Raw genomic sequence first — 26,257 nt, 5'->3', positions numbered from 1 at the left:
AAATACAAAAGAGAAACAATAAATTAACGCCCGTCATTGGCAAAAAACAGATATTCAACCCAAAACAAAGAGACAACCCCCCCCCCCCCCCCCCCCCCCCCCCCCCGGGCCCGGGTTGCTACTTACCTTTTGTTTTTACCGTTGTGCCAGTAGATCTAGGAATGGTTGCCATCTCCTGAAAAATCCCTGCACTGACCCCCTTAGGGCAAATTTCACCATCTCCAATTTAATAAATCCCGCCATATCGTTGACCCAGGCCTCCACGCTTGGGGGCCTCACATCCTTCCACTGAAGAAGAATCCTCCCCCGGGCTACTAGGAACGCAAAGGCCAGAACACCGGCCTCTTTCGCCTCCTGCATTCCCGGCTCCTCTGCAACCCCAAATATTGCGAGTCCCCAGCCTGGATTGACCCTGGATCCTACCACCCTCGATACCGTCCTTGCTACACCCTTCCAAAATTCCCCCAGCGCTGGGCATGCCCAGAACATGTGGACATGGGAACGTGTGGACATGGGTTTGCTGGGCTCCCTGAGCACCTAATACACCTGTCACCGGTCCCAAAAAACCGGCTCATCCTTGTCCCGGTCATATGAGCCCTATGCAGTACCTTAAACTGTATGAGGCTAAGCCTCGCACACGAAGAGGAGGAGTTCACCCTAACTTTTTACAATTTCTATTAATGACTTAGACGAGGAGAGCAAAGGGTAGCTAAATGTGCAGATGACACAAAGATAGTTAGGAAAGTATTTTGTGAAGAGGACATAAGGAGGCTGCAGACAAATAGGTTGAATGAATGGGCAAAAATCTGGAGTGCTGTAAATTACAAGGCTGCAGTCTGGGTGTTGGAAGGTAGGATTAAAATGAGTGGCTAGTTTCTTTTCGTTTCTTTTTGGTTTGCGCAGACACGATGGGCTGAATGGCCTCCTTTTATGCCGTAGCTTTTCTAAGGTTGTATGAGGACGTCAGAAAAAGTGGTAAGCCAGAGCATTGGGAGCAATTTCGAATTCAGCAAAGGAGGGCTAAGAAACTGTTTAAGGGAAAAGAGAACAGGAATGCAAACTAGCGAGGAACATGAAGTCAGACTGTAAAAGATTCTAAAGGTATATGAAAAGGAAAAGATCAGCACGGACAAATGTGGGCCCTCTACAGGTGGGGAGGGGAGAAGTTATAGTGGGGAACAAGGAAATGGTAGAGAAACTAAACAGCTACTTTGCATCTGTCTTCAGGCAAGAAGATACAGAAAATCTCCCAGAAATACTAGGCAACAAAGAGACTTGTGAAACTAAGGCACTAAAACAAATTAATATTGGTAAATTAACTGGATTGAAGGATAATAAATCCCCTGGACCAGATGAATTACATTCCAGAGTGCTGGAGGAGGTGTGAGAAAGAGAATGGATGCATTGGTGATTATCATTCAAAATTCTTTAGATTCTGGAATGATTGCAGCACACTGGAAAGAAGCAAATGTAACCCCACTATTTAAGAATGGAGGAAGAGAGAGAACAGAGAACAACAGACGTATTAGTTTGACGTCAGCAGCAGAGAAAATGTTAGAATCTATTATAATCGGTGTGATAATTGGACATTGAGCAAAAAATGGCAAAATTGGGTAGAGTCAACATGGGTTTATGCAAGGGAAATCATGCTTGATAAACTTGCTAGAGTTTTTGAGGATACTACTTAATATTAATAATCTTTATTGTTACAAGTAGGCTTACATTAACAGTGCAATGAAGTTACTGTGAAAAGCCCCTAGTCGTCACATTCCAGTGCCTATACGGGTACACGGAGAGAGAATTCGGAATGTCCAAATTACCTAACAGCACGTCTTTCGGGACTTGTGGGAGGAAACCGGAGCACCCGGAGGAACCCACGCAGGCACGGGGGGAATGTGCAGACTCCGCACAGACAGTGACCCAAGCCGGGAATCGAACTGGGGCCCTGGAGCTGTGAAGCAACAGTGCTAACCACTGTGCTACCGTGCCGCCATGAACTTGAAGCATTGATATTTTTTAAATGTATTTTATTCCAAACTTATATAAAAGGTTACAAAACATGAACAATTCTGAGATGCAGAGGGATCTAGGTGCTCTACTGCATGAGTCACGAAAAGTACAGCAAGTAATTAAGAAAATTAATTAAATGCTAACCATTTTTACAAGAGGAATCAAATATAAATGTAACGGTGTTCTGCTTCAGTTAGGCAGGGCACTGGTGAGACCGCATCTCGAATACTGTGCAGTTTTGGTTTCCTTATTTAAAGAAAGATGTAAATGTGTTGAGAGAAGGTTTACTAGATTGATACCTGGAATTACTGGGCTGCCGTATGAGGACAGGTTAGACAGAATGGGCTTGTTTCCACTGGAGTTAAGAGGAATGAGGGGTAATTTGATTGAAGTATATAAGATCCTGAATGGTCTTGACAAGGTGGACGTGGAAAGGATGTTTCCTCTTGTGGGCCAGTCCAGAACTAGGTCGCCCATTTGGAACAGAAATTAGAAGAACTTTTCTCTCTCAGAGGATTGTGCAACTTTAGAACACTCAGAAGGAGGTGGAGGCAGGATCACTGAGTATTTTTAAGATAGATGGAGGTAGATAGATTCTTGTTAGGCAAGGAAATCAAAGGTTATCGAGGATAGATGGGAAAGTGGAATTCAAGACACAAACATATATATGTTTTTAATTTACAGTGCCCAATTTTTTTTTCCAATTAAGGGGCAATTAAGCGTGGCCAATCCACCTAACCAGCACATCTTTGGGTTGTGGTGGGCAGCACGGGTGGTGCAGAGGGTTAGCCCTGCTGCCTCACGGCACCGAGGTCCCAGGTTCGATCCCGGCTCTGGATCACCATCCGTGTGGAGTTCGCACATTCTCCCCGTGTCTGCGTGGGTTTCGCCCCCACAACCCAAAGGTGTGCAGGCTAGGTGGATTGGCCACACTAAATTGGCCTTAATTGGAAAGAAAATGAATTGGGTACTCTAAATTTTTTTTTAAAAAATGATCCAATCGAGTGGCGGAGCAGGCTCAACAAGCCAAATGATCTACTCTTAGTCCTGTGTTTGCTACTGTTCATCAGCTTTTAGTTTTTTTAACCCAATTTACCATAGCCAGTTGTCGTCTCATGCTGATGTAATTGGTCGTATTTATGGCATTTGTTTGCGATTCGGAAAATGTCACTTTCGAACTTAAATATGGAATTGAATGGTATTATGATCATTATTTCCAAGTGGATATTGACTATGGCATTACTATTAATCCGGCTACATCACACATTACTGGATCTAAGATAGTGGTGTCCTTAGTCAGCCCTATACAGCTCCAAGAAACTGTTCTGAAATCATTCTACAAACTGATCGTCTGACCATTCTTGCCAATTTGATAGTCACGGTTCATTAAAATTCCCCACAGTTGTTACCTTTTGTTTAATGCAGTGTTTGTTTTTGGTTAATCTTTTATACAATAAAGCTTGTGGTTCTGTTTTTAAAAAATCTAAAATTGCAAATTCCTATTGGTTAAAATTAGGTTTTTGGATTACTCTTTAAATGTTAACTGTCCCTGACTGAATTGTAACAAATTATTTTGTTTAATTTACTGTTGTGTGCAGCTGTTTAGTCTCTCATAGTTTGGAATCCTTTGCAGTGGCTTACTAAAATAAGACTCGTCACTAATGGATTTATAATTTGACTCCATATTTTTGGTGGTTTTGTAGCCAGGTGAAAAATAAAATTTGCTGCAAATCGGGGCTTGGGCTCTGCCAGCACCAAAGATGGCGGTGGCCACGTGTTCCGGGAGTGATGTAATCAGGAGGCGCCGGTCTCCGGGTAATGACGTCTCAGGAAGTCATGGCGGCTGCCGGACTCGCTTCTCTCGGCCTCCGGCCCTGGATCGCGGAGCAGGCGGAGCGGCTCGGAATCCGCCAGCCGACCCCGGTGCAGCGGAACTGTATCCCGGCCATCCTGCGGGGTGAGAGCGGCCGCGCGGAGCCCCCCTCCCCCCGGTTCTCAGAGCCGCTCAGACCACCGTGAGGATCGGGAGGAGGGGGAAGAGCTTGCAACCCCTGAGCCGGTACCTGGCTCCTTGTCCTTTGACCTCTGACTCCGACCTGGCTCCTTGTCCTTTGACCCCTGCCTGACCCTGATACCTGACCCCTTGTCCTTTGACACCCTGTACTTGACTCCTCGTCCTTTGACCCCGGTACCTGTCCCCTTGACCCCTGACTCTAGTACTTGGCTCATTGACCTTTGACCCCGAGCCTGGCCCCTGTCCTTTGACCCCTGCCTGACCCTGATACCTGGCCCCTTGTCCTTTGACGCCCCGTGCCTGGCTCCTCGTCCTTTGACCCTGATACCTGGCTCCTTGTCCTTTGACCCCGATACCTGGCTCCTTGTCCTTTGACCCCGATACCTGGCTCCTTGTCCTTTGACCGCTGACCTGCTCCTTGCTCTCTGACCCTTAACTGTTCTGCCTTTTCCAGTATAGAAACCACTCAGTAAGTTAATGATCGTGTTTCCTCTCATCCAGGACAGGACTGTTTGGGCTGTGCCAAAACCGGCAGTGGCAAAACTGCGGCATTCGTTCTCCCCATTCTTCAGAAACTTTCGGAGGATCCGTATGGAATATTCTGCTTGGTGCTGGCTCCAACCAGGTGACAAATATGAGTAGTCTTGAGCCGTCATTGGAATTGTTTGCGGTGGAACTCAGGAGGTCCTGGTTACTGAGCACAAAACACTGATACAGTTGCCCCTCCACTTGGAGTTGCCATTTTTAGCCACTCCTATTGAGAAAACAGAAACTATGCCTCTTTCTCAAGCAGTGGATCAGTTCTCACTGTGCTCTCCACTGATCTGCAGCTCAAACAGATCATTTAGTACATGAAAAGAAAATACGTAATAGGGCAACACAAGATACACAGTGTAAATACATAGACACAGGTATCGGGCGAAGCATACAGGAGTGTAGTATTAATCAGATCAGTCTATAAGAGGGTTGTTTAGGAGTCTGGAAGAAGCTGATTTTGAATCTGTTCGTTCGTGTTCTTCGACTTTTGTATCTCTTGCCCGATGGAAGAAGTTGGAAGAGTGAGTAAGCCGGGTGGGAGGGGTCTTTGATTATGCTGCTCGCTTTCCCAAGTCAACGGGAGATGTAGATAGAGTCAATGGATGGGAGGCAGGTTTGTGTGATGGACTGGGCTGTATTCACGACTCTCTGTAGTTTCTTGCGGTCTTGGGCCGAGCAGTTGCCATACCAGGCTGTGATGCAGCCAGATAGGATACTCTCTATGGTGCACTTGTAAAAGTTGATAAGAGTCAATGCGGACATGCCAAATTTCCTTGACACCTTCCGCCTAACTGAAGCTTCTGTGCCTGGTTATACCTTTCACCACTTGCCAAGAGTGTCGCTCTGGCTCTTATAACTATTCCTCTGGCACTTTCTCCTCCTTTGATCATCTCACTTTGTCCACCCCTTTCACCTCTGATTTCAAATTCTCACACTCCCAAGTATTGCAAAAATGTTTGCACCAAGATCTTCCTCACTAATTTCCACCCTCAGCCTCTGCTCCGAGTGATTTCGTACCCGTGATGATTTCAGACTCCATCTCCTGCCGACATGTTCCCTCACCTATTGCTTTAACGGATTATGTGAAGCACGTTTGGATGTTTTGATACATTGAAAGGTGCTATGTAAATCGTTGTTGTTCTGAGGAGGAAGGTCCCTCTGATTTTGAGTTTCATTGGGAGTGTTGTGTTTTTATAATTTAAAGGCACCAATCACTTCAAAGGATTGTGTAATCACGTTGTGGGTTCATTTTTTAAGACTGGGCACACGAGAATATATACATGGATAAAAGCTTGAGGCCATCAGCAGCAGAGGTGAGTGTGCTGTGTTCTGCTCACAGGTCAAAGTGAAACTGAGACTGGATCACATGACCCTTCTGGTGATGTCAAGCTGCTATGCCTCAAATGCATATTACAACATCCCCTCTTTTAAATATACATCCATCTCCCCCGCTCCCCGCAGGAAGTATAACTATAACACACGTTCATGTTTAGTTACCATTACATTTAGTTACCAGTGTGTAGGACTGAAGAATCTTTTTACAAAGTGTAGAGCTAATCTGTTGGCATGCCCACATCTTATAGTAACCTTGTCTGGAGGTCTCTTTAATTTCTCAGTGAGATATCAAACACCCCTCCCACCCACCCACCCACCCACCCACCTACCTTACTCACTCTTCCAACTTCTTCCATCGGGCAGGAGATATAAAAGTCTGAGAACACACACACTAACAGATTCAAAAACAGCTTCTTCCCCACTGTTACCAGACTCCTAAATGACCCTCTTATGAGCTGATCTGATCTCTTCATACATCTTCTCAACTGAGTAGTACTACACTCCTGAATGCTTCACCCGACGCCTGTGTCTATGTATTTACATTGCATATTTTATGTTTACCCTATTATGTATTTTCTTTTCATGTATGGAATGATCTGTCTGAACTGTACGCAGAACAATACTTTTCACTGTACCTCGGTACACTTGACAATAAAACAAATCCAATCCAATCCATTCTTTGGGATTGTTATTCCCGGATGGAGTTTTTGGTTGCATTTGGGATCTTGCTCTCGATGCAAGAGGACTGGACGGTGATTGAGGAGCTGGAATGGATTTGATTTGTCCTCGGTCACGCCTCACCGTGGCACGGGTGAAGCATACAGGAGTGTAGTAACTTTGTGATTTCATAGGACCTGGGTTCCAAACAAATCTCAGCTGGTTGTCACATACTTTCTGTGGCATGCTGGATGTGAATTTGTTGTCCTAACTTGCCAATTTTGTACCTTCGGTTTTATCGTGCATGTCGTTCACCTTCTTTTGTAGTTTTCAAAGTTGCTCTCTAGTTTCTGGGAGAGTAGACTGGGTAAGGGTAGGTAATTTGGTACGCCCTGGTCTGCCAAACATGAGCCCTGCCATTGATGGGAGTTGTTGCATTTAAAAGGTGTTGCTTTCTGATATACCACTGCAATGTGTCAATCTTTCTTGTGACTGTCTACATTTGAGAATTAGGAATATCACCATGTGAATCATTTGTTTAACTAGGTTGTTGGATCTAAGGTAATGAGAAGAAGTAGTGTGATCGATATTTCACTTCTTGCACGTATCTTGAAATGGCTTACCAATAAATTGCAGACCATGATCTGTGATGATCTCTCACAACAAATAAACTGAAAATATAGAGTGTGTGCGACAGTTGTGTTTGGCTTATTGAGCAATTGGTGAATAATGAGATGTTCAGTAAAATAGTGATGGAGGCGATGAGCTCAGGGCCGTGGATGCGATTTTTTCTAAGGGTTGGTAGGACCATCACGAGGAATCAAAGTTCTTTGTGCTGACTTGACAAATGTTCTCGACAACGACATCAATGTCATTGTCCATACACAGCTGTTAGACTGATTCTTATAAGTGTTCCCGTTTGATTGATGTTCATCTGAAAGTGTTACGGTTGTCGAAAAATATCAGGTCGCAAGGATTCGGGTATGATGACCTGCCTGCCTACCACGGGATATGCCTAGCCCATCCCAGTTAAGCCCAAAATGGTCTCATGTTCGTAGACGTGCTGAATTCATGATGTGGAGATGCCGGTGTTGGACTGGGGTGAGCACCGTAAGAAGTCTTACAACACCAGGTTAAAGTCCAACAGGTTTGTTTCAAACACGAGCTTTCGGAGCACTGCTCCTTCCTCTGGTGAATGGAGGGGTACGTTCCAGAAACATTTATATAGACGAAGTCAGAGGTGCTAGACAATGCTTAGAATGCGAGCATTTTCAGGTAATCAAATCATTACAGATCCAGAGATAGGGGGTAATCCCAGGTTAAAGAGGTGTGAATTGTCTCAAGACAGGACAGTTGGTAGGATTTTGCAAGTACAGGCCTGTCCCCCGCCATCTGGCAAGAGTAATGGTCAGTCTTGCATTCTCTTGTAAGTGTAACATTGTACCACCCTTCAAACTGCCAATTTTCTCAAAACATCCTTGATATTCTGATGTTGGGTCATGAACTGAGGCAATAGGTACATTTTCTGAAGCTGTTCTGCTGAGGCTGCACTGCCTTGTAAGGTCTGACCGATTGCGTGGATTGTCATTAGTGCAGAGTCATGGCTTAGACCTGCGATCACTGGGCCTTTAGTCTTCACGATGTAGAATATATGTGACATCCAGGAGGATTGATTGTGTAATTGCCCTCCAGGATTATGGATCTTGCACATGGATTTAATGAACCGTTGTACACTGCAAGTTGTGTAGTAATAGGTTTTGCCATGACCTTCCTTATCTGTGGATGCATGTCTTTTAGAATTTGCAGGGATAGTCTGTGGCTTCTTGCCCCTGTATCAATCTTGGCCAATAACGAGTAGTTGCCAGTTTTCTCAGGACAAATCATTTAGTCTCGACAAACACTTTGGGCGGTGAGATTGCATTTATTTTAATTCTTTCACAGGATGTGGGCAGCACTGGCTAGACCAGCATTTATTGCCCGTCCCTAATTACCCTTGAGACGGTGATGAACTGCCGCCTTTAATCGCTGCAGTCCCTGTGATGTGGGTATGTTTTCCACAAGATTGACAGCTTGAAACATGTGTTCATCGCTTTTCGAATCACTGTTCACATCATCATCATTTTCTGGTTTATCGTGCATGTTCCTTTTAAACAAAAAAAATTTAGAGTACCCAATTAATTTTTTCCAATTAAGGGGCAATTTAGCGTGGCCAATCCACCTAGCCTGCACATCTTTGGGTTGTGGGGACGAAACCCACGCAGACACGGGGAGAATGTGCAAACTCCACACGGACAGTGACCCAGAGCCGGGATCGAACCTGGGACCTCGGCGCCGTGTGGCAGCAGGGCTAACTCACTGCGCCACCGTGCTGCCCCATTGCAGGTTTCTGATAGGACACCGGATGGTCGTTCTTGTTGCTGGAAGGTACCCTATGTGTACGGCCTGTTTGGATCAGAACACGGCTCTTTGTGGCTGCATCAGCCTTTGCTCTGGTGCCCTGCTGCTGCCAATGGCCCTTTCTGCCACGTGCTTTTCAGACTTGATAGAAAGCTGGTCATTCTCTTGGTGCATGCAGAAGGCTATGCTTTCTACTTGGTTTGGTAGGTTTAGGTGTTGTGAGCGAGTCAGCATTGGGTGGAGCTTAGCTTCATTGACCCGAGGATCACTTTGTACTTGCATCCATCCATGAGTAGTTCTGCATTGTTGCAAATTTTGGGCTTGTCTGGCAGACCTTTCTGGACTGCTTCCATGGGAGTGGATGCGATCGCCAACTCAACACTTCAGTCTGCTGGTTCTGTGTCTGAAAAGTCACACTGCATCAGCTGATGAAATGGCCGATGGATTCTGCAGACTGTTGAAATGACATGAACTCTAGTTGTTGAATTCAGAAGTTTAACCTGGTTCTGAACCAGTCTTCCAATGTAGTCCAATTTTGGGCATCCTTTAGCTTTCCTTATGTTAATCCTGATGTGTTCAGACCGTGTAGATCCTCATTTCCAATTGTGAGGTGAATTTTCATGGTTTGCTTGTCTGGTTCCGAAATGCCTGAATCAAGACACCATGGCTCTGTACGCTGTTTAAGCATTTTGAATCTGGATAGTAGGTCAGTTGCACCCCAATTCACAGAACCCCAGAATCCTGACAGTGCAGAAGGAGGCCATTCAGCCCATCTGGTCTGTACGACCCTCTGAAAGAGCACCCTATCTAGACCCATTCCCACACCCTCCACCCACCCCCCCCCCCCCCCCCCCCCCGTAACCCCACCTAACCTGCACATCCTTGGACACTAAGGGGCAATTTAGCATGGTCAATCCTTCTAACCTGCACATCTTTGGGCTGTGGGAGGAAACCGGATCAGCCGGAGGAAACCCACGCAGACACGGGAGAACTTGCAGACTCCACACAGTGACCCAAGGCCGGGATTGAACCGGGGCGCCTGGCGGTGTGAGGCAGCAGTGCTAACCACTGTGCCGCCATGCTGCCCTGAGAATCCAAACTGGGAAATTTTTGGGACATTTTAACAATATCCCTTTGAAATGATTCCTTATTTTCAATATATTGTTCAGCACCTCCTGAAGTCACCCACTTAGTTGCAACCTTATCTAGCCCGATTTTTATGATGATTTGTTTGTTTTGTTTGTTTGACTCACCCTCGCTTGCTATTGATCCAGCCCACGCCCAGTCTGGGCAGGCGAGTGACCAGTGCTAACGTGGTGCTGACTCTCTCGAATCGCTGTCCTCACCCAACTGACAGATTATATCTTGCAGTAGAATCATGAGGGACCATCTGTTTACCAGCTCTTACTTAAACACTATGCCAACACTCTGCCTTCAATGATTTTCTGCACCACCACCGCGCTGCGGTTTCAACACTCTCTGATGCAGTGACATTGCGTGCTCTGACTAAAATGCCGAGGATCGTCTCACACCCTGTAGCACGTTTGGAGGCTTTTCACCATGTCGTACCTGTACTAAATCTTACTGCCAGGCTGTTTGACCACCGCTGAGCATCATGTTGTGTTGTTATAATGATATAAATGCACCCAATCACTCATGAGGGATTGGGTAACATTGTGGGTTTGTTTATTAAGACTAGGCACATGAGAACAGATATACTGGCTAGAAAACGTGAAGCTACCAGCAGCAGAGCTGTGTGTGCTGTGCTCTGCTCACAGGCCAAAGTGAAACTCAGACTGGATCTCATGACACACCTCCATTCTAATGGTGTCACGCAGCTATCCCTGATAAAGACACCATCGAGAGTGAGCAGGACATCAAAACTGAGCTTTTGGACTAAGATGTATTTGTGATTTCTCTCAGGGAGTTGGCCTATCAGATTGCGGAACAGTTTCGAGTCCTGGGCAAGCCGCTAGGTCTGAGGGATTGTGTTATTGTTGGTGGAATGGGTAAGTACGTGTCTGATGTCCTGTCCCCTGATCTCGTGATGCCCTTTTTCCTGATGCTAGTTTATTCTCTGAATATTCCCCACAGATATGGTCACACAAGCTCTAGAACTTTCCAGGAAACCTCACATTGTCATAGCAACTCCAGGACGTCTGGCTGACCACATACGGAGTAACGATACCTTCAGCCTGAAGAAAATAAAGTTTCTGGTAGGATACAGTCTGGAAACATTTCATAATATTTCTCCCGTATTAGAAACTGGGAATGATGCTTATTTTCCACAAACACCAGTTCCTCACGAGGGACAGGGAGAGATGGGGCCTTGGGGGCGGGGGACGTGTGGGGGAGAGGAGAGGACCGTGGAGGGGTCAGTGCAAGTTTCCTGCCACAAATTGGAGCATCAGGTTCTATGATACACTGGGGCCCTCTTGTGGCAGAATGAATGTGATTCCGCTCGTTCTATGAATCGTGATTTTATTTAGTTCCATTCCACATACTTATCCCACTGCCCTGCTCTCTTTTCCCCATAAGCCCTGTATCAATCCCAAACTGATCCCACTGCCCTGCTCTCTTTCCCCATAGCCCTGTATCAATCCCAAACTAATCCCACTGCCCTGCTCTATTTCCCCAAAGCCCTGTATCAATCCTAAACTGATCCCACTGCCCTGCTCTATTTCCCCATAAGGCCTGTATCAATCCCAAACTAATCCCACTGCCCTGCTCTTTCCCCAAAGCCCTGTATCAATCCCAAATTAATCCCACTGCCCTGCTCTTTCCCCATAAGGCCTGTATCAATCCCAAACTAATCCCACTGCCCTGCTCTTTCCCCATAAGGCCTGTATCAATCCCAAACTGATCCCACTGCCCTGCTCTCTTTCCCCAAAGCCCTGTATCAATCCCAAACTGATCCCACTGCCCTGCTCTTTCCCCATAAGCCCTGTATCAATCCCAAACTGATCCCACTGCCCTGCTCTATTTCCCCAAAGCCCTGTATCAATCCCAAACTGATCCCACTGCCCTGCTCTCTTTCCCCATAAGGCCTGTATCAATCCCAAACTAATCCCACTGCCCTGCTCTTTCCCCATAAGGCCTGTATCAATCCCAAACTAATCCCACTGCCCTGCTCTCTTTCCCCAAAGCCCTGTATCAATCCCAAACTGATCCCACTGCCCTGCTCTTTCCCCAAAGCCCTGTATCAATCCCAAACTGATCCCACTGCCCTGCTCTTTCCCCATAGCCCTGTATCAATCCCAAACTGATCCCACTGCCCTGCTCTTTCCCCAAAGCCCTGTATCAATCCCAAACTGATCCCACTGCCCTGCTCTCTTTCCCCATAACCCTGTATCAATCCCAAACTAATCCCACTGCCCTGCTCTTTCCCCATAGCCCTGTATCAATCCCAAACTGATCCCATTGCCCTGCTCTCTTTCCCCAAAGCCCTGTATCAATCCCAAACTGATCCCACTGTCCTCTACAGTCCACAGCCCTCTGCTCCATGTTTTTCATTTTTCCAATAATGGTCTCTGCTTCCATCACTGCCTGTGGCAGGACAGTCTGTTATAATGACCATCTGTGTAAATCTGTCTCAATCTCTTTGTGACAATTTTAAATTACTGACTCTACAACCAGAGACAGTCTTTCTCATTCATTGTACCAAACCCCATCAGAATTTAAACAGAACTCTTATTAATATTCCTCTGTTTGCAATGTCTCATCTCACCATCCCAGAGAAGACTGGCCCTCGCTGGTCACCAGTAAACTGTCCCAACAGCGTTACCACCCCAGGCACAGCACTGCACATCACCCCCCAGTAGTCGTTTCCTCTCACACCGCAGGGATTGCTCCCAGTTGGAGCCCTATTGGAGAGCTGTAGAACTGTACACATTTTGCGGCTTGTCTCGACTTCGGATGACACATTAATGTGGCTCAATTTTGCGATTAACATTTTCCCTTAGGTATTGGATGAAGCTGACAGGCTTTTGGAACAAGGCTGCACAGATTTCACACAGGACCTGGAGCCGATTATCGCCGCTGTTCCGGCCAAACGGCAAACACTACTGTTCAGTGCCACCCTCACCGACACGTTACATGAGCTGAAGAAGATCGCCATGAACAAGCCTTTCTTCTGGGAATCTGAGACTGAGTAACTAAAAATGCAGCACGGGGTTAGATACAGAGTAAAGCTCCCTCTACATGGTCCCCATCAAACATTCTCAGGGTTAGATACAGAGTAAAGCTCTCTCTACACTGTCCCCGTCAAACACTCCGAGGACAGGTACAGCACAGGGTTAGATCCAGAGTGAAGCTCCCTCTACACAGTCCAGTGCAATGGGAGCAATGTACATACATTCCGGAGCCGAGGGAATTCCTATGGTAACTCCAGTTGCAGGTATGGGAGGGTGGACCGTACGGAAAGCGTTGGCACTGAGCTGCTGTCTGTTTCTCTGTAGGGTTCGCACGGTGACAGAGCTGGATCAACGATACCTCCTTGTTCCCGAGCGTGTGAAAGAAGCTTTCCTTGTGCACATTATTCAGAAGTTTCAGGATGAGCATGAAGATTGGTCCATTATCATTTTCACAAATACGTGCAAGTAAGTTTGAAAAGTAATATTAAATGTGCATGTTGATGTGTGTGAGATGATGATCCAAGATGGGAGAACGTGTGAAACACAGATTACTCGCCACAACCCCAGCAATGGGTTTGATCTGATTTCAACTTTGTGCTTTGCAGAATGTGCCAGATCCTGAACATGATGCTGCGGAGATTCAACTTTCCTTGTGGTGCCCTACACTCCACCATGAAGCAGGTGAGGGGCTCCTCAAGTCTGGAATCACATCAATCCCGATCCAATCTCATAATCAGAAGTTCAAATTAAACTAAAAATTGCTGATCTGGATTTAACTAATAATTTGTAAAGAAATATTTAAAATAATTTACATTTTCTCCAAGGGGCTAGACCTGAGACTGCACAATCCTATCTTGGGGGGGTTACTGAATTTTGGGAGGGGCATCAAACACTCCAGGACAATTGAAGCACGAGGTTAGATACAGAATAAAGCTCCCATCAAACACTCCCAGGACAGGTACAGCACGGGGTTAGATACAGAGTAAAGCTCCCTCTACACTGTCCCCATCAAATACTCCCAGGACAGGTACAGAGTAAAGTTCCCTCTACACTGGCCCCATCAAACACTCCCAGGACAGGTACAGCACTGGGTTAGATACAGAGTAAAGCTCCATCTACACTGTCCCCTCAAACACTCCCAGGACAGATACAGCACGGGGAGTAAAGCTCCCTCTACACTCCCTGTCAAACACTCCCAGGACAGATACAGCACGGGGAGTAAAGCTCCATCTACACTGTCCCCATGAAACACTCCCAGGACAGATACAGCACGGGGAGTAAAGCTCCCTCTACACTGTCCCTGTCAAACACTCCCAGGACAGATACAGCACGGGGAGTAAAGCTCCCTCTACACTGTCCCGTCAAACACTCCCAGGACAGGTACAGCACGGGGAGTAAAGCTCCCTCTACACTGTCCCTGTCAAACACTCCCAGGACAGATACAGCACGGGGAGTAAAGCTCCCTCTACACTGTCCCTGTCAAACACTCCCAGGACAGATACAGCACGGGGAGTAAAGCTCCCTCTACACTCTCCCTGTCAAACACTCCCAGGACAGATACAGCACGGGGAGTAAAGCTCCCTCTACACTGTCCCTGTCAAACACTCCCAGGACAGGCACAGCGTGGGGTTAGATAGAGTATCACACACTCCCAGGACAGGTACAGGGATGTCTGGATGGGACCTGCTCTGTGTTGTGCTGATCATTTTGGGGTTTTTTTCTCTACAGAAACAGAGGTTTTCCACACTCTCCCAGTTTAAGTCGAGTATTTTCAAGATCCTTGTGGCCACAGATGTCGCTTCTCGGTACGGATTCTTTTTTTTAGCAAATTTTAAAAGATTTTTTTTTTTTACATTTTATACTAAAAAAAAAAGCTTACCCCCCCAACCCTAGCAGCTGATGGTGACCAACTGTTTGAAATACAGAATGGACAGGCACCATCTTTTCTAGAACCCCTCGATCACACAACACCTCACACCACACCACTTCCTCCAGTGCTCTACCCAACTCCACATCCCACTTTGCCTTAACCCCCTCCAGTGGCACCATATCTTCCTCCAGAATCCTCCCATAAATCCCCGAATTACTCCTAAACCCCCACCACTGATAGCATTAAACAGTAAGGAGGGCCTATCACTGGGAACATCGGAAAGATCTTCCTTGCAAAATCCCACACCTGCGTATACCAGAAAGCTTTGGTCCATGGGGTCCCACAATTCTTAGTTAACTCCTCCAAAGTCGCGAATCGCCCCTCCAGAAACAAATCCCTTGTTCCTACCACCCTCTTGTCCTCCCAGCCCCAGAACCTAGCATCTCTAATCTAGCCAGTTCAAACAGGTGATTTGCACAGATTGGCACCACCTTCGACACCACCCCTGATTTTAAAATGCTGCTGAAATTGCCTCAATCTTCAGAGTTGCTACCACCACCAGATTGCCTGAGTATTTCCCTGGGGAAAACGGGAGGGGCACCATCACCAACCCCGATCCCTTGCGTGAACCTGCCTCCATCCTAACCCAAATTTCCTCTTGGTCCCCATACCAACCCGCCTCCCAGTAGTAAATCAAATTGAGCAGAACCAATGCACCTGACTGCTGAACCCTCTGAAGCACCGCTTTCCGAATTCTGGCTACCTTGTCCGCCCAAACTGTGATCAACCGCTCCACCCCCTGAAATAACGCCTTCAGTAAAAACACCGGCAGTCATTGGCATAGAAAGAGTGGAACAGAAGTAAAATATTCCCACGTTCTCCATTTTGATTTGGGGCAGCACGGTAGCAGTGGTTAGCCTTGGGTCACTGTCTTTGTGGGGTTTGTACGTTCTCCCGGTGCCTGTGTGGGTTTCCTCCAGGTGCTCCAGTTTTTTCCCACAGTCCAAAGATGGTAGATTGGCAATGCTAAATTGTGGCCAGGGACAGTTTCCCCCATACAACTGGAAGTAACCCAAATTCCAATCGTTCATACGGACATTCGCCTTGGGCTCCCTATGAAGCAACTTAACCCACAGCACAAACTTAAGCCCTATCCCAAATCCTTCCAACACCGCAAACCGGTAACTTCACTCCACCCTGTCAAAGGCCACCTTTGCATCCATCGCCTTAATAACATCCTGCTCCCCTTCCTTTTTTTTTTTTGTTTTTTTTTTATAAATTTAGATTACCCAATAATTTTTTCCAATTAAGGGGCAATTTAGCGTGGCCAATCCACCTACTCTGCACATTTTTGGGTTGTGGGGGTGAAACCCACGCAGACACGGGGAGAATGTGCAAACTCTACACGGACAGTGACCCAGAGCCGGGATCGAACCTGGGACCTCAGCGCCGTGAGGCGGTTGTGCTAACCACTAGGCCACCGTGCTGCCCCTGCTCCCCTTCCTGACAAATGCTGCACATTCAAGGACAAACGCCTGCCCTTTATAAACCCTGTCTGGTCCTCACCAACCACCTGCGGAAGACCCTCCTCCAACCTGAGCACCAGCACCTTTAGCCAGAATTTTGGCATCCATATTTATCGGCCGGTATGACCTGCACTCTACCTTATCCGTCTTAATAATAGAAGTGTAACGGAAGCTTGCCTCATCGTCTCTAGGAATGCCCCAAACATTTCCACCAACAGTGGTACCAGCCGGCCTGCAAACGTCTTAGAAAATTCCACTGGGAACCCATCTGGCTCCGGTGCCTTGCCTGCCTGCGTTTTCCCTGATGCTCGATATTGATTCTTGAGGCCCAAAGATCATTGGGGACGTGGGGTGGTAATATTCTCTGGAGACAGTCATTCCTGCTCCACTGGTGACAAATCCCTAACGCTGACCTTTTCTTTGCAGTGGTCTCGATATACCCACAGTCCATGTCGTCATCAATCATAACACACCAGGACTGCCTAAAATCTACATCCATCGGGTTGGCCGCACCGCCAGAGCAGGTAGTCGGGGATGGTTGGTGTTCCAGTTTGTCTTCTCCTGTCCCTCCACCCCCTGGCCTGTGTTTAAATAGTTTCAATCATTCTGTTCTTGTAGGTCGCCAAGGCATCTCAATCACTCTTGTTACTCAGTATGACATTCATCTGGTTCACGCGATTGAGGAGGAAACAAGTGAGTATCATCTGGAGGCGGATCTGCATCCAAAGCAGGATAAGTGAGTGCAGCTGGGGCGTGTGCGCATGGGGATGCAGTTTGCAGGTGTATGTTAGTCAAATAGCTGCAGACCTCAGCTTTGACAGTTTAACACCTGTTGTGTTTTGTTAGGTGAATCCAAGAAAAAAAAGGGCAGCACGGTAGCATTGTGGATAGCACAATCGCTTCACAGCTCCAGGGTCCCAGGTTCGATTCCGGCTTGGGTCACTGTTTGTGCGGAGTCTGCACATCTGTCCCATGTGTGCGTGGGTTGCCCCCCCCCCCCACAGTCCAAAGATGTGCAGGTTAGGTGGATTGGCCATGATAAATTGCCCTTAGTGTTGGGTTGGGTTATGGGGTGGTGGTGTTGACCTTGGGTGCTCTTTCCAAGAGACGGTGCAGACTTGATGGGCCGAATGGCCTCCTTTTGCACTGTAAATTCTATGAACACTCTAAAACGTCTAATTTCCTCAACAGAAACCAAACTGAAGGAGTTTCCTGTGGATGAGGGGAATGTACTGAAGATTCTCACACATGTGAATGTGACCCGGCGGGAGTGTGAGATTGTGAGTAGCTGGTGTTGGGTCATTTGCCTGGGTGAGGTTTTTCATTGTAGAGTATGAAGCGACCCTCCTGTCTGGGACCCAGCAGTCACTGGTCTCCACGGGCAGGCAGATGGGCAGTGTTCCCGCTCTGTGTGTGTATGTTCTCTGATTTAACTGGATGGGAAATTTGGCAGCACTGATCATGAATCTGTTTCTGTTTACTCCAGGAACTGGAGGCAACTGACTTCGGCGAAAAGAAGGAAATTAATAAAAGGAAGGAGATGATTCTAGAAGGAAAGGTACGTGGCTTGCTGTCAATCATATATGGACAGATTATAAATAGTGTTGCTAACACAGTTCAGCCTTTCCCCGATTAGGAAATGGAGTAAAATCAATGAGTCTCCTGCGCACACAGCAGTATGTGCATGTGTGGAAATCTGACATTCCTCTGTGCGCAATTAAGGGCGCATGGTGTGATGATGCAAGATTGAGTGGTTCCTGGGGGTGTCCAGAGGGAGTGCCCGGCAGTATTTATGAGGAGTCCCTATTTGCTCCTCTTCACTTTTATCCCCTCCCTTGGCAAACACTCACGGAATCCCGTCAATGGTTATCAAGCACGCGCTTTCTTGATGGCAGACATTAATTTTCAGTGAAACCCCTTGATTTACTGTCACTCCTTGTTCCACAGGCAACTCAGCAATACTTCCTGGCAAATAAGTACTTGAAGCTAACTAGCTTTTATGAATTCTGGTTACAAACAGCTGTTATCCATAAGAGTGCAATACGACTTGTCTTAGTTATAAATTAACCCACAATGGCGTACAGTTTCACATTTCATTTGACTGCCCATTTAAAAGACTGACGCCCAGTTGAGGATTTCAGCAGCACCATCTTCGGTCCTGTCCACTCATTACATCTCAGAGCAACAACATGCTTGGTGTTGGCAGGAAATTTAGCCTTTAAATATTCTTTCATAGGAAGTGAGAATCACTGGCAATATCGTCATTCACAGCACATCCTTAATTGCCCTGGAGAAGGGAGTGAGCTTCCAGACAGTCTTGGAGTTGAAGATATGATCAACCTGTCCTTCCTGTCAATTAGTTTTGGCTTGTGTTGACTTTGTTCTTTTACCTGTTTGAAGGACCCAGATATGGAGTTAAAAAGAAAAAAGGAGTTGGCAAAAATAAAGGAGGGGAAGCAGAGATTTAAGCAGAGACTGCAAGAGACTTTGGAGCGAGAGGCAGCAATCCGGCTCAAACACAAACTGCTGAAGAAGAAAAGAAGACAGCAGAAGGCAGCAGGGAAAATGAAGTGAAGGATCGCTGGAAAAAAAAAAGAGGCTCTGATCTGCAACCAAAGCTGCCAATTAGTGATGTTTATACCTGGCATTTCAATTTCAAACATTTTGTAACATTGACTTCCTGTCCGAATTCCAATGCAGTGTTAAATATATCCGTTGTACAGACAATATTGCCCTCGGTTTTTGGAGCCAGGAATAATTCTTCCATTCTGAGAGTTACGAAACACAGGAACAGTTCCAAGCAATCTCTTACCTGCTGTGTTGAACCAAGTCATTGGAGTTTAGAATGAGGTGAACTTATTGAAATAAAGGTTCCTGTGGGATGTTCATCTAGAACTAGGGCAGAGTTTCAAAGTACAGGGTCATTTAAGACAGATGAGGAATTTCTTCTGAGGGTCGTTAAGTCTTTGGAATTTCTTTCACCAGAGACACTGGGAAATAGATTGAATATATTCAAGGTTGTGTTATTTATTTTTTCCAATTAAGGGGCAATTTAGCATGGCCAGCCCATCTACTCTGCACATCTTTGGGTTGGGATCAAACCCAGGCCCTCAGTGCTGTAGGCAGCAGTGCTAACCACTGCACCCTGCTGCCCTGGCTGAGTTATATTTCTGATTGACAAAGGAGTTCAAGCTTAAAGGCTCTTGCTCCATGGGATTGAGTGCTCATTAGAGGAGAGAGTTTGAGGAAAAAAAATAAAGATACATTTGTTACGTCACAGGGAAGAGGCCACCTGTCAAATTTACAGATGTTCTAGTACTGAAGATAAGTTAACAAGGAGCAGAAAACTCAATGCATTGCATTTATAATCTTAGTGATTGGGTGGTTAATTCCTGTGCATCTCATAACCTAGCCCCATGATAGTTCTTTAAATTTAAGGGCATCAGTCTGCAAAGTGTGATAAACTGCTAAATTGTGCCTGGACTTTTATACATCTCTCAAGCTGGAGTGCAGGCAGCAGGGGCTCTCTCTCCAAACGTACTGAGATAAATGTTTCTATATGCTAGAGACAAGAGCCTCTAGTTTTCTTCTCTTTCCTAAATTCAGGGGTCAGTGAATTCCATTGGCTCCCTGTTCAGTTAGTCAATGGGACTCGGGGGCTCCATTTTATGAAGCTGGTGATGATCGCTAAAGTTGATGTTACTATATTTCAAACAGGAATCAAGAGGTCAGAATAATTGCAAATTGATAAGCACAGACTCCAGACACAATATTAACAGAACTAAACATTCAACCAGAATAGATACTCGAGGGGAATTACATGTTGGAATTTGATTGAAGGGCAGAGATTAAAGATATGGAGGAACAGTTTTCCTTTTGAGACACCACACAAATTAAAAAGAGTGATGCCAATATTTATGCAGAGCTAATTTTATTAATGGTTTGTGTTACAGACAAATAGGTTTAAAATAAAACAATTTAGACAGATTTGGAAAAACACATTTTCCACTGAACAAATGCAGAACCAGCACTAGGATCATCATGGATTTAAAATCAGAACCTTCTCTTCCTGCTACACAAAAGTAAAACAAAGCACAAAGCGGGGGCGGGGGGCGAATGAAGGTGATCGGCAATGGATCTTTTACAGAGGGCTCACAGCTGAATAGAATGAACTACCAGAACAAATGCAACTATGAACTTTTAACAATTCTGCCAGGAAGCCAAAACAAAAAAAAAAAAAAAAGTTTCAATAAAGGAGAAGCCCCTTCGGCCAGACCCTGTGCCCTAAAACATCTTGCCACTTGACAGGAGGGTCTACAGCATTCAGTCCCATTCCCAAGTCCACAGCAGCTACCTGTCAGACTGCTGGTCACCAATAGGATCAGCATCGCTGAGCAGAGACCATTGCATGGAGGGAGCACAGCTGCCCAAAACCATACACTTTACGTACAGCCATTAGCGACAATAGGCGAACCCAGTGCTCCTCAGCAACACAGCCTTAGCCTTCAAATCGATATGGTTGCTACCACAGAATCAATGGGATCAACGGTTAACAAAAAAAGGGTTGGGTAGTGAAGGGGCGAGGCTAAGAGTGGAACAAGCTTCACTACCCATGCACCTGTTGTGCCTTCAGTAGATCAGAGTCCACACAAAATCAGGTTTAAAAGTCAGGAAATGGTCGAAAGCCTGTGGTCACATACGCCCTGCACACAAATGCCTTTTGTTTATAAAATTGAATTTCTGAATAGCTGCTAGGATTCTTCACTATTCTGTACAGTGCAACACACTTGGGGTTAGCTGCTAGGCCATTTAGAAACTGGTTCTATATTGCAGCCAGCTGTACACCTGCCTTACTCTGCCTGGGCGCCAGACTTTTCTCACTTGAATTCATGTGGAAAAAGGCAGAATTTATAGACCAGAGATTGTCAATTTCCTCTGCACAATAGCAACTAGGCAAGTGTGACATACACAGTATTACAGACAAAACCCTTTCTTACACTCAATCTAATAGCATTAGGATAAAATCCCTGCCTTTATCATTGACTGTTCAAGACTACAACCTTGAACATCATACCATGGGTGCAAGAGACAATTGTCCAGGCTTTCTGTTAACTGCTTGTTGGTGGTGGAAAGTAATTCACTTCCCAAAACAGCTTTGGTTTAAAATGAGTGTTTGTTCAGATTGGGGTTGGAGCAGGGGCCAATAGGAATCACTGCCAGTCTTCACACAAGTCCTCGCAATGGCATTAATACATGCACAAACGGTTTTCTAAATGTATGTTTAAATAATTCAGAAATAAATGCAAATCACACTAAATTAATGAAACAGGTTAAACTGGCACTTTAAAAACTTTCATTATTAAATATCTGGTTAACCTGCTGCCAAGTGATTTGTTGCATTGTTCAGTAGACAAGAATTAAACAGCCACTCAGACAATTCTCGATGTGTCAAGCCCAGCATCTCACTTCCATGTGGAAAACATTCTTGCAGCCCCCCCTGCCACTTGAGTGCTTCACTAACACTGTGTGTCAATATATAAGCTGCTTGCCCAACAAAGAGAGAATGCTGCAGGCACTCTCCGCCTCCCTGGATTCATTGTAGTGGGTCTAAAGCAGGGGCCCATTACCCACCGCCGCAATCCCTTTTCTGATCTCATCACTCTCAGGACAGCTAGAAACTAAAACAAACGATTTGGAAGCAGATCGTCTCACGGAACACAAGAGGAAAAACATCCATTACGGTGGGTTTAAAAAAAAAACTCTTCCATGGGCTGAACAGTCACGGTTTGACTGATTGCTCTTTCCTGAGGAGCAGTGACCAACATCAGCTTCTCCTGTCGTTCTGTGCATTTCTAATAAAAATCTAAAACTTGCAAAAAGAAAACTCTGAGGAGCAGAATTCTCCCACAGCCCAGTACTGGAATCTGACAGACAGTCCACAGTTAACCCTTCACGAACCCCAATTCGGAACACGCATTAAAACCAGTTACTGCAGAAGGTTTGACAAAGCAACATGAAACGATAGCACTGGGCAGAAAGCCTGAATTGAGATCAACTCACGACCTGAAGTGAATGAAGGGGGTGGAGGCACAAGGCAGCTCTGTGTCAACTGCGTTTTGCCAGAAATTAATCTTTGCTTCTCGACGGTCTAACTGCTGAAATTTACAGTTTAATCGCTAATTGTAGCGTCCAGAGCACAACTGAGAGATAACATTCCCTTTATTCCCAAAACCAAGAAGGTCTCCCGCGGCCTCCATGAACGGGTGGTCCGGATGTAGCAGGTAACTGTTAGTTTAGCACGAGCCCCTCCTCTCTCCCTTGTTTGACGAGCTGGGAGCAGGGTCTCAGCAGCTTGTGATATTCTTTCCAAGGGCGAGTTGCGTGTAACAGCAATAGAGTTTAGTAGATGTGTGAGACCAGGCCTGGCCCGGCTGACAAGGCGCACAAGTGCCCTCTATTTCTTCGTTCCTCCAGTCAATCTCCTCGTCTCAATCTGCTAGCAGTGGTCTTTCTCTCTCCTCCTCCTCCTCTCTCCCTTTTCTCTTCTCTTCCTCCTGTTGGGTTGGTTTTTCTCTCTCCTGTTGCTCTCTCACAGTTGATGCCTCGGTAGTCGCAGTGGAAACAGGTATCCATTTTTGATTTTATTCCCCAGATTGAATTACTGTTGAACTAAGCTTGGCTCAAGCCTAGCTCTCCTCTCCTTAACCTGGACAAACAAGGCAGCATGTCAAAACTCCAGCACAAATATACCAGTCTTTCTCCCCAATTACTCAATTTCCCCCCCTTGATTCAATAACGACTGGAAAGCTTTGTTACAGGAAATAGGTAGACTTTGTTTTATAAATTTAGAGTACACGAGGGCAGCACGGCGGACCAGTGGTTAGCACTGCAGCCTCACGGCACCGAGGTCCCAGGTTCGATCCTGGCTCTAGGTCATTGTCCGTGTGGAGTTTGCACATTCTCCCCGTGTTTGCGTGGGTTTCACCCCCGCAAAGATGTGCAGAGTAGTTAGAAAAAATTAATTGGGTACTCTAAATTTTTATTAAAATAAAGTTAGAGCACACAATTTTTTTTTCAATTAAGTGGCAATTTAGAGTGGCCAATCCACTTACCCCGCACATCTTTTTGGGTTGTGGGGTGAGACCCACACAGACACAGGGAGAATGTGCAAGCTCCACATGGACACTGACCTGGGGCCAGGATCGAACCTGGGTCCTCGGTGCCGTGAGACAGCAGTGCTAACCACTGTGCCACCGTGCTGCCCCTGGAAATAGGTAGACCTGACAGAGGCCACAGTCCCCACCCCCATCCAGCACTTCACACCCTCTATTGCTGCCCCTACCCATTCCTCCATACCCAGTTCTTTACTGCCCTCACCCACCCCTGCACACCCTCCCCCAGCTAACCCTCCACATCCCTTTCTCTGCAAACCCCACCGAGCCTTCCACATCCGTCCCCTTGTCGCCCTCACCTAGCTCTTCATACCCTTTCCCCTCCAACTCCACCCAGCTCTCCACACCCATCCTTCTGCTATTCCCACCCCCCTGCTATCCCCACCCAGCCTTCGACACCTCTACCCCGTCACACCCACCTAACCATCCATATCCCTCCTCCTGCCACCCCAAACCAGCCCCCTCACTCCTCCCCCACCCCAACCCTCCATACCCCCTTCCCCTCCAACCCCACCCAGCCCCCTACACTTCTTCCCCTGCCATCCCAATCCTCCACATCCCTACCTCTTTCCCATCCACCCAAGCCCTCCACACCCCCTCCTCTCCAACCCCACCTAGTCCTTCACCTCCCTACCCCTAATCCTCAAGTTCCCACCCTCCCTTATCATCCCCACCCTCCACACTTCCCAATGAACCCAGTGGTGACAGCTGGGTTAGCAGCAGGTTCAAGCTTTGCAAGGATGGACAGAAATCCCTGCTGCACCTGCGGCCTATAACTAGATTAGTAACAAGAAGCATGCTCACATTCTAGTACTGTGACAGCCCAGTCACCCCATGTTGATATGCACGTTCGCCCTGGTAAGTGGAATCCTGCGACAAGGCGACATCGATCTGAGACTTGAACTCATCTCCCAGGTAACTATCCTGCAATCACAAAGAATACCTTCAAAAATCATATTATTATTAGACAAAGTGGATTTGGACTGCTGGATAGAATTCTTTATAAATAAATCAGATCAGGCAGTTATACAAAACCCAACAGAGGCAGTAGACAAACAAGATAAAGCCAGAGCTTAGAGCCTGGACAGCTGGAGGTGTGGCTGCCCAACATGGGATAAAAGGAGGCAGCCGGAGTGAGCATAACAGAGGGTTTCAGCGAATAATCCCAAAGGCCCAACTGGAGACGGTTCTAGTTGAAAGGTGGACAGGTGCCAGTGTGAGCAGGACCACAATTTACCTGAGAAAGTTCCGGCTGAGAAAGGCCGGGCTGGCTCATTTGTGAAGGCTGGCTCATCGAGATGTATCCCTGCGTCAGAGGCCCCTGAGAGAATGGCTGCGACACCACATCCTGACTGGCCTGGCTGTTGGGCAGGTTGGACTGACTGTTCAGCTGGTTCCCCATGCCACGGTTTCGCTGACGAGCCCCACGGCCCACTTTTCCTTTAGGAATTCCACGACCTTGAAACAAGAACACTTGCCTTGAATCTGCCCGAGTGTAACCCAAACACCCCTTACCAAAACTCAGCAGTGAACAGCAAAACCAGGACTGCAGAATCCCACTGCACAAAATGTTGAGTTTCCTTGTACTGGATGTAATGTCATGTACAACTGTGGAGTGAGTTGATACAGGGCCATCCAGCGCCAGCACAAATGCCCAAGCAATGCCTACAGACCTGGGTCACTGTCCATGTGAAGTTTGCATATTCTCCCCATGTTTGCGTGGGCTTCACCCCCACAACTCAAAGATGTGCAGGGTAGGTGGATTGATTACGCTAAATTGCCCCTTAATTGGAAAAAAATAATTGGGTACTCTAAAATTATAAAAAGAAAAGAAATGTCTACAGACACTATCAGGTCAAAGAGCAAATGCTTCAATTGCCTTCCTAGACCAATCAGGAAGAGGACCAGAATTAGATCATGGAGGAAAATATTCCTATTTAAAAATTAATTATAGGGTGGAATGGTGGCACAGTGGTTAGCACTGCTGCCTACAGCACTGAGGTCCCAGGTTCGTTGCTGGAAAACAATAATTAGGTACTCTAAATTTATTTTAAAAATAAATAAATGATTTGTTCATGTGACAAAAAGTATTAGAACTCCAGCAGTTTATACAAGTCTGTAGACTAAACCCTGAAGAGAAGTCTCATTTTTGTACTGTAAATTCTGTGTAAAATATGAATACCCCTCCCAGAGTATCCTGCACATATTGGTTCCAAGTTGCATTATCCAAAGTACTAACTCTGGGACTACATCACATAAGCCCCTATACAGACACATCTTAAAGTGCTCACCAATTGCTGGTCCATTTGCTTGTCCAAAGTACCCAGGAGGTGGCATTGGGGGCATCATCAGATTGAAGGGAATGGGGATGTTCATTGCAGCAACGTGACTGGGGCTGGCTCCAATCATTCCAATCTGGTCGTGGGTTTGGAAGTACATGTTGGAGGGACGTCCAGCTGGAGGAGTAAAAAGGTGCAATATTAGGCCCAACGATCGCCTGGCACAGACTTTATAAAGGGGACAGGGAATAGCAATTAGTCAGAAGTAGTGGACAATAGTGTGACAGTTTACACACACAGAGGATTTGCTCTATCAAGTGCTCTCTT

General features: G+C 46.4%; 2 protein-coding genes across 2 annotated transcripts in view; one reads left to right on the top strand and one right to left on the bottom strand.

The window, feature by feature from the left end:
• Positions 1 to 3,818: 3,818 nt before the first annotated feature.
• ddx49 (DEAD (Asp-Glu-Ala-Asp) box polypeptide 49) lies at positions 3,819 to 19,206 on the top strand. Its single transcript, XM_038777972.1, has 13 exons — positions 3,819 to 3,967; positions 4,526 to 4,649; positions 10,874 to 10,959; positions 11,045 to 11,166; positions 12,913 to 13,100; positions 13,408 to 13,548; positions 13,689 to 13,764; positions 14,812 to 14,888; positions 16,906 to 17,003; positions 17,098 to 17,172; positions 17,671 to 17,759; positions 17,966 to 18,037; positions 18,880 to 19,206. Exons 1-13 carry the CDS (start codon positions 3,829 to 3,831, stop codon positions 19,051 to 19,053), a joined length of 1,461 nt encoding a protein of 486 aa, XP_038633900.1. The 5' UTR covers positions 3,819 to 3,828; the 3' UTR covers positions 19,054 to 19,206.
• Positions 19,207 to 20,393: 1,187 nt separating this feature from the next.
• Positions 20,394 to 26,257, bottom strand: part of upf1 (UPF1 RNA helicase and ATPase) — a gene marked incomplete at its 5' end in the record, with an annotated part of 62,192 nt that continues 56,328 nt past the window's right edge. The window contains 4 exons of the mRNA XM_038776578.1: positions 20,394 to 23,185; positions 24,456 to 24,575; positions 24,889 to 25,109; positions 25,943 to 26,107. Of these exons, the coding sequence (XP_038632506.1) occupies positions 24,459 to 24,575; positions 24,889 to 25,109; positions 25,943 to 26,107 (503 nt within the window). The remainder of the gene's footprint in view (positions 23,186 to 24,455; positions 24,576 to 24,888; positions 25,110 to 25,942; positions 26,108 to 26,257) is intronic.

This window comes from Scyliorhinus canicula, chromosome 18, assembly GCF_902713615.1.
Source record: "Scyliorhinus canicula chromosome 18, sScyCan1.1, whole genome shotgun sequence".
Taxonomy (NCBI): domain Eukaryota; kingdom Metazoa; phylum Chordata; class Chondrichthyes; order Carcharhiniformes; family Scyliorhinidae; genus Scyliorhinus; species Scyliorhinus canicula.
Note: the sequence above shows the minus strand (reverse complement) of the source record. Positions and strands in the feature narration are given on the sequence as shown.